This window comes from Chanodichthys erythropterus, chromosome 16 (genome assembly GCF_024489055.1).
Source record: "Chanodichthys erythropterus isolate Z2021 chromosome 16, ASM2448905v1, whole genome shotgun sequence".
Taxonomy (NCBI): domain Eukaryota; kingdom Metazoa; phylum Chordata; class Actinopteri; order Cypriniformes; family Xenocyprididae; genus Chanodichthys; species Chanodichthys erythropterus.
Window position 1 is genome coordinate 37,937,588 of NC_090236.1, and position 15,027 is coordinate 37,952,614.

The 15,027-nt window shown below is 36.3% G+C and overlaps 1 protein-coding gene across 2 annotated transcripts in view; it reads left to right on the forward strand.

Annotated features, from left to right (window-relative positions):
* carmil3 (capping protein regulator and myosin 1 linker 3) overlaps window positions 1-12,837 on the forward strand; it is an 84,281-nt gene extending 71,444 nt beyond the window's left edge. Inside the window, exons 28-40 of one of the 2 annotated variants that reach the window (XM_067362777.1) lie at window positions 938-1,025; window positions 1,119-1,229; window positions 1,375-1,441; window positions 1,839-2,026; window positions 4,738-4,817; window positions 4,965-5,129; window positions 5,459-5,657; window positions 8,340-8,619; window positions 9,058-9,179; window positions 9,257-9,398; window positions 11,590-11,664; window positions 11,809-11,935; window positions 12,186-12,837. In XM_067362777.1, the coding sequence (XP_067218878.1) occupies window positions 938-1,025; window positions 1,119-1,229; window positions 1,375-1,441; window positions 1,839-2,026; window positions 4,738-4,817; window positions 4,965-5,129; window positions 5,459-5,657; window positions 8,340-8,619; window positions 9,058-9,179; window positions 9,257-9,398; window positions 11,590-11,664; window positions 11,809-11,935; window positions 12,186-12,237 (1,696 nt within the window). In that variant the 3' untranslated portion in view covers window positions 12,238-12,837. The remainder of the gene's footprint in view (window positions 1-937; window positions 1,026-1,118; window positions 1,230-1,374; window positions 1,442-1,838; window positions 2,027-4,737; window positions 4,818-4,964; window positions 5,130-5,458; window positions 5,658-8,339; window positions 8,620-9,057; window positions 9,180-9,256; window positions 9,399-11,589; window positions 11,665-11,808; window positions 11,936-12,185) is intronic. The other variant, XM_067362778.1, reaches the window with a different exon arrangement.
* Window positions 12,838-15,027: the final 2,190 nt, after the last annotated feature.

Genomic DNA, 15,027 nt, shown 5'->3' on the forward strand with positions numbered 1-15,027 from the left:
CAAAGGGGGTGTGGCCATGTTGGGCTGCTTTAGAGAAGAGGAAGAGTTGTTGTAGTAGAGTTTTGTTGACATCATTTTACGCCGGACTGCTTCACAAACGAGGATCAATTCAACACTGGATTTGCACAAAAGATTAACATGACGGCACAAGCTAGACGATGAGTTGATTAAAAGTTTCAATTTATCCACTATCCATTCAGAAACGTCCAGTTTCATTCTAAAAGTTGTAACTTCTTCCTGAGTCTCTCCATCAGTGTCGACTCCGGTTTGAACAATGTAAGGCTGAACACCGTTACTGACAATCCTCATTTTGTCTCCTTGAGATTCTCCAGCTTTGTTGTTGTTGAGCTGTTAAAGCTCCGCCCTCTTCTGGAAAGGGGGCGGGAGCAGCAGCTCATTTGCATTTAAAGGGACACACACAAAAACGCTCACACCCAAAACACCCGTGTGATATTGCTTAACTATATCATATGATATAAATATGAGTCAAAAAATCATACAGATGCATTTTTGCCCCAATATCTTGAATTTGCTCTGTTTCATGTTCGTCACCAGTCAAATGTATTAAATGCAAGAATATTAATTTTAATCCATATTAACTCATTTATTAAATTATCATGTTAAATTGACAGCCCTACTAATAACCTAACTAAAATGTGTGCAACACAGGACTGAATATCATGCACTGCAAGTGATCTCTTATCATTTGAAAAAAAGTGGATGTATAGATTTTTGAATTATTTTATTTCATTTTTCCAGCTTAGTTCTTTAAAGACTATATTCTTCCTCAGTATTGATTCATTTTGTCTGCACTGCACTGATCGATGGAAATCATGAAGTTTTTAATGGAAGGACGAAACCCGCTTTTCTATAGTAATTGCAATTCCCAGCATGGTTTAAGCGTGATCTAACATGTCTTCGTCTCTCTCGCTCTTAGGGAGGTGAAGCTGTCTGTTGTCTCATATCTCACCAACTCCATAGTGGACCAGATCCTACAGGAACTTTATGCCACACACAAAACCCTGGTACTACAAAGCAATTTCTCTCTCCATTGGTCTGTTCATTCTGAGCACGTGCACACGAATCGCTCTGCCTCACGCATCTGTTCGTCATCACAGCTCCGGCAGGTTTCACAGATGAGACGGCTGGAAGATGGGGGAACGGCCAGGCGCGCGCACAGACACGCCGACATACTGGACGTTGTGGAGGATGACTTTGGCATCAGCATAGTGAGTGTGTTACTTGAATCACTCACAGCTGACTCATCTGTGTGTTTGGTGGTATTTACAGTATTTGTCATCTCTGGTAACTCAGAGGCCTCATCATCTGCTCAGTTTGCAATGTTCTCACTCACTTCTGTCGCTCTGCACCCAGGACACAATCGCCATTAAGAAACGCAGCTCCAGGACCAGACGCATTCGTCCCGTGTCCAACAGACTCAGTGAGTCACACACACACGTTATGTAGGATGAAACCAGGACTATCATTCATTTTTTAGTTAACACACTCATTCAGTGCTTTCAAGTCATGTATACTTCATACATATTTCAGTTTAAAGCAAAACCATTCATTCAATTTTATTTAAAACATTTATTAGGCCTATAAATTTATCATGTTAACTTAGTATTTTTTACTTGATAAATTTAAACATTAAACAGATAAAAATAGCACTGATAAATAAACCAAACAATAAATTGAACACATCATTCAGTGCTTTTGTCTGCCACAATAATGTCTTCATTCTCTGCAAAAATTGATAAGATTATTTGCGAATGATTTGATTGATTAATTAACTAGAATATCATGTAATTAATTTGATGTGATTCACTGTCCTTTAGGTCTAGGTGACGACCCTAACTCCTCACCTTTAGTGTCCACTCCTCAGACATCCGCACCTCTTTCACGCTCTGCATCATGGGAAGGTCTGTCCACCCTGCCCACACAGGGTTCACCTCTGCGTCATGTGACCCACGTTAGACCGCGGCCACCAAGACGGCACAGGGCTGCACATGCTCCCTTTGAGACCGTAAGAACCAGTGCCATTGCCACACCAAATATGACTTACAGTATCATTAGGGGTGTACGGTACACAAACATGACGGTTCGGTTTTTAAGTCACAGTTTGGTAAGGGTTCGGTACAACAGGGGGGAGAACACTAAACATAAAGTTGCTTCTGTTTTCTTCTTTTTTTATTAAACAGTGTTTTATTAAACGAGTCAATGACGTGACGGGTCATTTTTATGTCCAAAGTATAATAGTAAAAAACAAAGTTATGACATCAAAAGTATGTAAGGTAGTACAGCTAGATCTCTTTCATTGAATCCAAAAGGTTTTAATTATATTTTGCTGCATATAAAGGTATTTTAATAATTTTGAAGTGTCAAAAGGTCATTCGGTTTAACCGTCCAAAGGCCAATACAGCCATTTCATTTGAGATTAAAATATCTTAAAATGCAATAAATGTATATATTTTTTATATCATCATATATCAACAGTGCAAAATGGTATTCAAATTATGTGTAGAAGTCATTCCTTTATTATCAGAAAAAATGTCCGGAAAAATTAATTGCATTGATGTCATTTGGAGTAACCAATATAAAGGGACCATTTTGGATCAAGTCATGCGGTCAATATCATGTGACAGGATATTACATCATTCAGACACCTGCAAAGGACCACATGGTCATGAAGCAAAGTAACTACTGTAACTCTCTTTTAACTATTTGAAAAATTCATGTTTTCAGTCTCATACGCATGTCCCGAAACATCTGGTCATTCGGTACAACCGCTATAAAACATGGAAATATTTCAAAAACTTGTACTAAATATAAAATGTTTAATTGTCCTTTTGCTAGCTAGCTAGATATCAGCCTGTTAGCATTGTTCAAAAATATTGTCATTCGGTATAACCAAAAGTGTCATTCGGTAAAACCGAAATTTTGGTTAAACCGAATTACTTTTTTGGTGACAAATTTTGTCCATCTTGTAAAAAATGACAAAAGCAGTGTTAATTGATTAAAAAAAAACACAATCTCATTGTTAACACTTAAAAAAAAAAACTTCAAAATTAATTATATCTCCATTATGTTTTTTTTACACTTATTTGTCAATGACCCAAACACAAATTGTGTCTCTCTCTTTAAATAAATTCAATTATAATGAACATTTTAAATTCAAACTATTAAATTAAGCTGCTATTTATTTTTAGATATAATAATCAACACTCAAATAAAATAAAAAAATCATAAAATATATATTTAATAATTAAAATACATTAAATAATTAATAATTACTAACAGGTAAAGTAAATATTATGAATATATAAGTTAATATAGGGCATATATTTAGTGAAATGCTCTTCTAGAGTTCATTTCTCTAGTGAACTAACATGCTGTGGACACTAAATGACTTTCCTGAGGTAAATGTATTGCTACGTGAGATATTATTCTCAAGCTGTTTTATTGATGTCTTTCCGCAGTTGAAACACTGGTTAAGAGATTACAAGTAAACATATCTATGCATAGATCATCTGTTGTTGTTCTTCTTTTTTTTTTCTGTTGTGGCGGTTAGCAAACAGCGTTACATTACCACACGTGCCCCCTTCTGGATTGGAGTGTGAATTGATTGTGACTGACTGTATGGACCGAACCGTGATGCCATACCGTGACAAATACCTATACCGTTACACCCATACTTTTCATACATCTATACATAGCATGTTTAATGCTATAGTAAGGTCAAGTAAAATGAATTGAATTAAACACTACATTCCGACCATTTCAGGCTTCGCATTGTATTGTATTATTGCCTTCTAGTTTGATATTAGCCACACATTCATCAGATATTTTTGTGATCAATATTGTCTTCAATTCAGAGAACACAATCCAATCAAACAGAATTCTATTACTATACCTGTAATTAAATCTGCTGCAGACATGGACGTGTTTAGATTCACACCTCCAGAGGCATTCCTTATCATGTTGTCACTGAATTGCTTGTTTTACCTGCAGTCCTCTTGTAACTTCTATTACTCCGCTGACTAGTGAACGAATCAGTTCTGGATTCTTAAAGAGAAAAAAAAAACACTTTAAAAAACTTTGTTTTCTTTCAAACAAAAAAAAAAAACAAACAATAGCCAAATCTATTGCACATTTCTCTTCATCCTCATGGAATTAAATGTGTAATGCATTGCTTGATTGATCCTCTTGCTTCAGGATTTGAAGTATTTCTTTAGGAATTATGCAATTAAATATTATTTGTAGTAAGTGAAGTCAAAATAACACTGATTTATGGATTCTACAGGAGCTTTTCTTCAAAAATGCGTAAAATATTAAATACTAAACGGGTTAACTGACAACCATTGAAGCTGTTAACAAGAGGAGGAGGGGGGCGATTTTAATCACGTTCTCTTGTTAACGTGATTATTCTCCAAAATCTGACTGAATGTGGGTCCAGATGTTTTCTGCATGCTCTCTAGAATTAAAGCATCAAACATTAAAGGCTCTCTCCTTTTCAATCGCTTCTGATCACAGTAAATGCCTGCAAGCCCTGGCTTTGTTATGACTGTTGATCAAATTAATGCTCTGACATAATACACAGGAGCAAAACCCAGATGGTGAGACACCGTACTATGACAGCATCATCCACTAACACAAATTTAGAGAGATGATCTACTCCAGTCCCAGTTCTCAAAAGCAGACATCATCATCATCATTATTTCTCTTGTCGTCCCGTAGCACTGCTCGGAGAATGGTGGAGTATCTCTATTGGATGATGGACTGCCTGACTTCTACACCAAGAGAGTTTTACCAGACAGGTGCTTCAGTACTGAATCCTTCTGTGTAGTAATGCAGTCTAACAATGAATGTGTCACATCTTCCCACTTTTTAAAGGTTGAAAGAATCTGGGCATGCAAATCTTGGACGTTATCTTATCTCTGACACCCTGACTTTTCATCTTGCAGTCAGCTGTCATCCCACCATCACGCTCAGGCTCTGAGGAGGAAGAAACGACGCAGTGTGCTGTCAATCTTTTCAGGATTCAGGAAGAACCGAAACTCTACCATATCATATCAGGAGCCGGACCCTACCGGACGGGGCGGGGCCTGTGGGGAGGAATGTCGCACAAAGTGAGTCAATAAAGTAGTGAACAGAAGTGATGTTTGGTTTTAATGGCTTTGCATGTTTGATTAAACCATAAAAATTTGATGAATACAACGCTTGAATTTGAAATAGAAAACTTTACTAACATTATAAATGTTTTTACTGTCACTTTTGATTAATTTAATTATGCCCTTGCTGAATGCAAGTATTATTATTTTTTAAAAAAGCCATCTTACTGAAACCCAAACTTTTGAACGGTAGTTGTAAATATATTAAAAAATTATAAAGTTGCTGTATCACATGAATAAATCAGGCAACACAAGTCAAACTCTTCTTTTATCTTTGGCTCTTTCAGTGTTGCCACTGAGAATGTGTACTCCTTGATTCAACACCCAAAGGATCGTGGGAGGTTAGACCCAGGCCCTGAAGGCACCAATGGGAGGTTGGTAGGGCCGGGTGTTCAGAGGACCCCTCAGCTGTCAGGACGGCACGTTCAGGGTATACCCCTACCAGGAATGATGGGAATTAGCCCCTCCTGCTTCTCACAGAGACAGGTAATTCACCACATTACTTCATTTAAATTCCTGCTCAATTATTGAAACTGAGTTGAATTTGAGTTTAACTCTCTGGAGTCGGGAAACGCGCCCCTAAGGATTTAAAATTAAAATAAAATAAATTTATTCCTTTGACTATTTCCAGAAACATTAATTATTATATTAATAATCAATATTTGGAATGCCTCCTATAGTGTGTATTTAAAGGATTAGTTCACTTTCAAAGAAATTTTCCTGATAATTTACTCACCCCCATGTCATCCAAGATGTTCATGTCTTTCTTTCTTCAGTCGAAAAGAAATGAAGGTTTTTGATGAAAACATTCCAGGATTATTCTCCTTATAGTGGACTTCACTGGAGCCCAAACGGTTGAAGGTCAAAATTACAGTTTCAGTGCAGCTTTAAATGATACCAGACGAGGAATAAGAGTCTTACCTAGAGAAACGATCGGTCATTTTCGAAAAAAAATGTAAATGTATATGCTTTATATAAACAAATGATCACCTTGCATGTGCTTCTGCCAAAACCACACTTTCCATATTCTTCAAAAAGCTTACGCTGTATGTCCTACACCTTCCCTATTCTACTTACGGAACAAACGTGGTGCCAGTTCTGTTTTTTACGTAAGTAGAATAGGGAAGGTGTAGGACATACAGCGTGTTTTTTGAAGAATACAGAAAGCGGAAGCACGTGCAAGGCGATAATATGTGTTTATAAAGCATATACAGTTGCATTTTTTTTTTAAATCGCTAGATAAGACTCTTATTCCTCATCTGGGATCATGTAGAGCTCTTTGAAGCTGCACTGAAACTGACATTTGTACCTTCAACCCGAGATGAACCCCATTGAAGTCCACTATAAGGAGAATAATCCTGGAATGTTTTCATCAAAATCCTTAATTTCTTTTCGACTGAAGAAAGAAAGACATCTTGGATGACATGGGGGTGAGTAAATCATCAGGAAAAGTTTATTTGAAAGTGAACTAATCCTTTAATGCCACCAATGTGTATTTAATTTTTACACAATATATTTTATTATAATTTATTATTATTATTATTATTAATTGGTTTAATTTAATAAACTTAATTTTTTTGTCAGTATTTTTATTAAAGTCCCCCTGTAGTCAATAATATTATCTTTTCCTGTGAAAAAAAAAATTCTTCATGCCTTAAAATAGCCTGAATCTAACTCGACACCCTTGCTTCATTTAGTATACACGGAACCATGAATATGCAAATCAGCTCCGCCTCCACTGAATCGCACAGCTCAGAGATCCACTCGGTCAACTTTACTGTAGTAAACGCTACATGATGGCAAGTGGAAATACTGGTTTAATTCATATATGTTTGAACCGGAAACTGATTCAGAAGAGGAAGAGTGAATTATACAGACTCGTCTACAAGTCCACGTATCAGAATGGTAATGCGTTTTATGTATCATTTTCTACAGCGTCAGACACATAACGGTAATTAATATGATTCGCCATTTGGTTGACTACATTATTAAATGGCTAATAATGTGTCGCTAATGTTACACAAACCATGTTCCCGTTCGCCATCTCAGTCTGTTCTAAAAATTATCATCCTTTGAAACGCCTTGAACAACTCAGAACGTCAGTGGACGATACCCTCAGGCATATAGTTTATTTGTTTATTTGTTTATTTGAAAAGGATCCCCATTAGCTGATGCCGAAACAACAGCTAGTCTTCCTGGGGTCCAAACAATACATACAACATCCAATAATTACAATCACAATTACTACAAAAAGTACTACAAAAAAAGACACAAACAACATGGCACACAATCCAACCTTACTCAACCAATCCAAACAATATTATGATGTTGAAAACAAATACAATCTTAGTCTTTTTTTAAAACCAGTTTTTCCCTTGATTTCACGAACCTCAACTGGAAGATTATTCCATAACACAGTTGACCTGTACATCACAGTTCTCTTCATAGAGTCAGATTTAGGTAGGGGTAAAAAAATCTGTCGCTCTATTCGCTATAGTTCACCGTAATATTCATCATATACATAATTCACCTGCTATATTTCTAAATATACCCGATTTTCTGTATCAACAGCAAATATACCAGGAAAATCTGGCTGCTCTTGAGACCCCTGCTTCACAGCACAGTTAATGATATGCTAAAGCCCGCCCACATGTTACAACATATTTGTGATGTGGAAAACGGGCGATTTCAAACTGCGTTTTTTTAAACTTTCTTTGGTTCACTGCAGTTTTAAGGAGAAAATACTCAGCAATGATGAGTATTTGATGAATTTGCACAGGGTTTGTCTAAAAGCATATTAAAAACACCACACAGACATATAAACAACATTTTTCACCACAGGGGGACTTTAAGTTATCTGAAAAGAGAGAGTGTGTGTGTGTTTATTGCTCTGGGGATTGTTTTTACTATATTGAATTTCATACAAATAAATCTTTATTCTGGAAGAATCTCAGGTAATGAGGTAATAATAAAAATGAATGATGACCCTGCTACATGAACCTCCTGATATTCATTCACAAAATAGCTGTTGTGATGCAGGTAGTGTTGAGCACAAACACACTGAAAGGAAATTGTTTTCATTAGTTAGTTAGTAACTTAATATGAATTTTATGAGCATCATGACGTTTACCACAGTCTCTCACACTCTTGTCTTTCTGTTTCCTGCAGTCGCCTGATTACAGTGAGGTGTTCGGCTCATCTGAAGAGATTGGATACGGAGAGCATGACATGGACCGACATTCAGACATTGTTGCTAAAGGGCACACGCCATCTATAGACAGACAGACAGAAACAGGAAGACAGGAATCACAGTCGGACAGCCAGAAAAAGACAGACAATATAATGGACCCTCAGCTGCTGGAAACCAGAAAAAGACCCGAGCCACCGCCTCAGAGCACCAAGCCGAGCCTGGTGAAGACACGCCAGCGCCATCTGGAGGAGAGCTCTGGTACTGCAGATTTTGGCATTATTTGAATCGTTCATTCATGTTAACTAGGGCTGCATTTAAGTTCAATTTTGAATGCCCTTCCCCTGCTAACTTTCCTCCGTCTCGTTCACACGGATGTACGTCATTGCTTATGCTGCAATAGGGATAGCTTTGTCTCTGAGGCATGGTACAAACATGTTATACTCGCAGTAAATCAAGAAAACGAGATTCAAACAATAATATGTTGAGCTATATAACAATGAGTACTTTTAAAGTATCCAAACTGTGGCTCGTCTGTCTAATAAAACATAACATATTAAAGCCACATTGGTGTTTCCATGGTTTCTGGATATTTTAATCTGAAAATCGTACATATTGTGCCTTTAATAAGCACATTACACTGTATAACTCTCAATCTCAATCGAATGAGCAGTCATGGTCATTATTTCCTGTCCCTAGATAAATCTACTGAAGATTCTGGAGAACTGAGGGAGAAGGATGAGGAAAAAGAGGACAGGAGATGTGGAGAAGACCAAAAAGACCAAAAACCAGAAGGACAGACTCCACCAATCCCTGAAAAGGTAGTATCGTGAAATGTCTTTGATTCATAATGTCAGTGATTGTAGAGTGGGAGTTTTGATTATGTCATTCCTTTCAGCCATGTTATTATTCACCTCACACGTCTCCCATTGGCTCCTCACCACATGACGTGACCAATGAGAACCAGCCACCACCTGTTCCGCCCGCCTCTACTAAGCCTGTGTTTCATTCTGCTTCAGTAGATTCTGCTTTACTTCAAGGTAATTCAGAGACAACAACTGCATTTAAACGCCATACTGGTAGTTGCATTTAACTTACCATAAGATAGTTACATTTTGGATCATAAGCAAAGGATTAGTTCACCCAAAAATGAAAATTATTCCACGATTTACTCAACCTCAAGCCATCCTAGATGTATATGACTTTCTTCTTTCAGATGAACACAATCAGAGATATATTAAAAATATACTGGATCTTCCAAGCTTTATAATGGGAGTGAATTGGGTGCGATTTTGAAGCACAAAAAAATGCATCCATCCATCATAAAATTAATCCATCCAGAGGGTTAATAAAGGCCATCTGAAGTGAAGTGATTTTAAGAAAAATGTCCATATTTGAAACCTTATAAACTACAATAACTAGCTTCTGGCAGACGACTGTACACTTTCTGCGCAAGTCGACTTGTGCCACAAGAGTAACCCCTGAAGCGATGTATGACTCAGGAGTATCGTAAGCTTAGATGTCTCTAGCGCTTCAAACAAATACGGCTGTGCAACAAACTCAAGCTCCTCTTCTCTTATATCGAAATCCACTGACATTTCTCTTTAAAAATTCACATTTTAGACTTCTAAATCATGACCGGTGTTTTGTTTTGCTCTCTCCTCTGTACTTTTGCGTTCTTCAATACACTGCTACAAATCGATGCATACGGTGTCTGTTGTAAGCCAGTTATTATAGTTTATAAAGTTTTAAATATGGATATTTTTCTTACAAAAACCCATTGCTTCACTTCAGAAGGCCTTTATTAACCCCTTGGAGTCGTATGGATTACTTTTATGATGGATGGATGGATGCACTTTTGGGGGGCTTCAAAATCTCTCCTCCAATCCACTCGCATTATAAAGCTTGGAAGAGCCAGAATATTTTATAATATAACTCTGATTGTGTTTGTCTGAAAGAAGATAGCCATATATACCTAGGATGGTTTGAGGGTGAGTAAATTATGGGATCATTTTCATTTTTGGGTGAACTATCCCTTTAATATGATGATCTCTTGCGAGAGACTTCTTTCCTAAAATGTAACGATATATATTTTCTTGTATACAATTGTACATTTAAACTTATATTATAAAGACTTGTTATTATTATAATTCCCTTTCACTTTGTTATTGCATAACTCCACAAAAAGAGTTTATATATAATATTAATATTAGGCCTATTATATATTTTTTGAAAGACATTTTTTTTTTTATTAAGTTAAAGGATTAGTTCACTTTTAAATTAAAATTTCCTGATAATTTATTCACCCCCATGTCATCCAAGATGTTCATGTCTTTCTTTCTTCAGTCGAAAAGAAATTTTTGATGAAAACATTCCAGGATTATTCTCCTTATAGTGGACTTCACTGGGGCCCAAACGGTTGAAGGTCAAAATTAGTTTCATTGCAGCTTCAAAGAGCTTTAAACGATACCAGACGAGGAATAAGAGTCTTATCTAGAGAAACCATTGGTCATTTTCGAGTTTTAACATTAATGCTCATCTTGAACTAGCTCTCTTCTTCTACTTCTCTGTATTACTGCCCTCCACAGGTCAAAGTTTGAACTAAACTGTCATATATAATATGCTAGTGCAAGTATATAACAATTAGTTCAAACTTTGACCTGTGGAGGGCAGTAATACACTTATCAGTGTCTACACTTCTGGAATTAAAATAGAGAAGAAGAAGAGAGCTAGTTCCAGTCGAGCATCTTTGGTTAAAACGTATGTTATTTAAAAAAAATTTTTAAGAAAATGAGTGATGGTTTCTCTAGATAAGACTCTTATTTCTCGTCTGGGATCGCTGTACACTGTCATTTTGACCTTCAACCGTTTGGGCTCCAGTGAAGTCCACTGTGGAGAAGAATCCTGGAATGTTTTCATCAAAAACCTTCATTTCTTTTCGACTGAAGAAAGAAAGACATGAACATCTTGGATGACATGGGGGTGAGTAAATTATCAGGAAATTTTCATTTGAAAGTGAACTAATCCTTTAACAGTGTATCCGAGATTAACACTGTAAACCAGAGTTTAGAAAGCATAATGAAACAGTAATATCAACTTTGATGAATGTGAATGCAAAAAATTTAAGGACTTTCACAACTCTAAAAACAGATTTTGTAAAATAATTTTATTGCGGCTTCCCAGTTTAAAACCCCCTGATGAAGAGAATGTACGATGTTTGTTTTTGGTCAGGTGATGAAGTCAAAAGCAGCCCTGGAGGTCCCATGAAACCCCATCGAAACAGGAAAGCCAACTCATGTGACACAGGTACACACACTTTGAATCCCTACTTTTGAGCACGTGGGTCTGCGTTCATCATCTACCGCTCTAGCATGCTTTCACATATCAGACCGATCCTCACATAGCGCCTATCCCTCCCTCTGTGTGTGTCCCCTGTATTCACCCCCTTAGGAATGGAGCAGGACACCCGCTGTGATCTGGAGAGATCCTCAGATCGCAAACCCCCTGTGAAAAAACCCAGACTCCCTCCGAAACGAAATAAATCTTTGGATTTCCCCGGTACTGTGTTGTTTTGTGTGTATGTGTGTGTGCACTTATTGGAAGCAGTTTTATTGGCTAGTCTGACTGGAAACTGCTCCAGTAATTAGAGGAAATCTTTCCTGTTACATGTGAACGTACCGTGAGCGTGCGAGTGTGCACCTGTCCGTGTTTGTGTGTCCACAGACAGATGGCTCTGAGCTGACCTTTAGCAAAGCCAGATTAGTAAACAGGTAACGTAAGTAGGCCATCATTCACTGCTCTCTCTCTCCCTCTGTTTATCTCTGCAGGTCATCAGAGTTCGGAGCCGAGCAACGCCGAAGCATCATGACAACCATTTGAGCCAAAGCTCTGTGAAAACAGAGGGTCATTGTGATGCTGAGAGGAGAGAGAGAGGGAGAGATATGAATTTGCACCTTGATGAAGACTCTCTCAGACAATTTCATAGTCATTTTACACACGCATATTCTTGCTTACTCGAGTGAATTGTTTTGCTTCCGCTCCCGCTTTTACGTAACCATCATTCTTAACCTTCTGCACTTAACCACGAATCCTTTATTTCTCTCTCTCTCCGTCTCTCTCCCTCTGAGTCTGCTGACAATCTTTGACATAAAGCAACATTTTTATCTATTTATCTTTAAAAGCATAGAATGATATTTTGTAAAGTATAATATATAAACAGAACCAATATTTGCACTAATCATCGCTTGAATTCTCGTTCGGTTCGGTGGACGTACCTCCCCTTCATGTCCGACATTACCCGTGTGAAGTTTTGTAGCGTGCGACTAACTTACTCTTATTTTCCGTCTCCTCGATCAATATCATAGCAGTATTACTGTTGTCTTAATCAGGCATTGTTTATGCAACTGGATAAATGTTTAAAAATTTGCCGGCCCTAAATGAACTTTATTTTCTACTAAATGTGATTGAATGAATGAATAAAAATCGGAATATTACTGAATGTGCTGTCGTTCTTTTTACTGTACACAGTGACTAGCCTTTCCCAGACAGATGATAACACTGACAAATGACCATATTCCATAGTTACGTAAGATACTATCATGGTACATAGATGTCCAAAAACACAGTATAAACAGGGTAACGGATCAATAACGCCATGGTAATACCACTGGATTTACATGAACTTCAAAGAATATTATGATATTACTGTGGTATATGTATTCAAAACCTCATTTTAACACTGTAGTAATGAGGGTAGTGTTATATACACTACTGTTCAAAAGTTTGAGGTCAATAAGGTTTTTTATTGATGTTTTTGAAAAAGGTCTCACGCTCACCAAGGCTGCATTTATATGAACACAAACAGCAATTATGGGTCAAAGATGAAAAAGGGTTTTCAAACATCAAAACAAGAAGTGTATTACAGCTTTGAACTGTTGTTTTTCAGAATGGGTCCCGTTTAATTTGTGTTTTTTGTTATAAATATCATACATTTTCACTATGATTTACAGAGGACACCCACTAAAATGTAATTCAGTGTACCAATCTTGTCAGGGATATTTACAACAAATATTTATTTATGCCATAATAAAGACTAATTTTAAATTTTTAACCTGTGTCACTATACTAGGTTTTGCCCATTTGTCAGCAAGAATTTTTTTCTCATTTAAAATGCAATAAAATGTAGTATTTTCACTTATTCTTTTATATATTTTAAGACGTACAGGTCACAATAAGTATGTTGTTTCAATTTTTACATAAATATAAGTGTTAGACTGAATGACAATGGAACATTTTGACATTGCATTCTCCTAAAACTTATTTGAAACTTTAAAAATAGATGTTTTACTTGCATTTAATGTGCTATATATATATATATATATATATATATATATATATATATATATATATATATATATATATATATAAAATCACTTTTATAAATTTCTATTGCTGCAAACATCTAAATGTCTTTGACCCTATCTATTATATTTTTTTTATATTATTATAATTTAAAATAACAGTTTGCTATTTTAATATATGTTAAAATGTAATTTATTCCTGTGAATTTTCAGCATCATTTTTAAGCATGCTTGCTGAATAAAAGCATTAATTTCTTTCAAAAACAATTCTTACCACATGGTGCTCCAAAGAAAAGCATGGTATTACTATGGTTTAACCACAGTATGTGTCCAAAAACATGGTATTAACATAGTAACATTGCACATGGTAATGTAAATTTTAGTACAAATTTGAAATGCAAATGCCGCAACTCGACTAAAATCAAGGATAGACTGTCATTGCCTCGTCAGTGAAGTGAAAAATATTATTAACAGTATATGGATCAGTTACTAGCAGCTGAACGGTTTATTGTTTGCCATTTCAAAGCTGATTTCAGTCAAGTAAAGGTTTAATGTGGATACCAGATGCCACTTCTCATGACTTGTCTCTTATTGCCTGTTAAAGACACAGGAGGGCAGTAGAGGCCCAAAGCCAAGCAAACATCTCCATGCTGTGGAAGAGCAATTTTCAAACACAGATTAAAGAATTTATTGCCTGTGACTGCTGCTTAAATGTCTGTGAAAAGCTGTCTCTAAAGAGAATTATCTATTTATTGCATTTTATCACTTCATGAGGCTTTTTGTTCCAATAAATTACCTCTTTGGAGCTAAATTTAAAGTTTGAAATCACTATCAGTAACAATTATGAGAAGGTATGAATATTTTCGACTCTGGAATATGTGATTCTGATTATTCAAATATTTTAGCATAACGAGCTCTAAACTGTATATTTGATTGTTCTCCAGGTAACCATTCTCATACAATGTGCTTGTTTATATTTCTCTCTCTGTGGCGTCACATTATCAAATCAACTCAGGTGATTATTTCATGTGCATTTATTAATCTATTTGGTAAAAAGCTGTGTATTGAGAAGGTTAATGTACGACCGGTCAGTCATGATCTCCATCTTCAGGTTGATATTTCAAGATTTATTTGACTGATCCAAAAGAAAGTGACATTAGCAATGCAATAACTTTCAATCCACCTAAAGCAAACTTGATCTTCATGCTCAGGAGACTTTCCGGAGTTCTTATATTTTACGTATAAACTTTCAGATGGAAAGTTCAGCCTTAGGAAATCCAAGCACAGACTGAGAGTGAGCTATACCGTT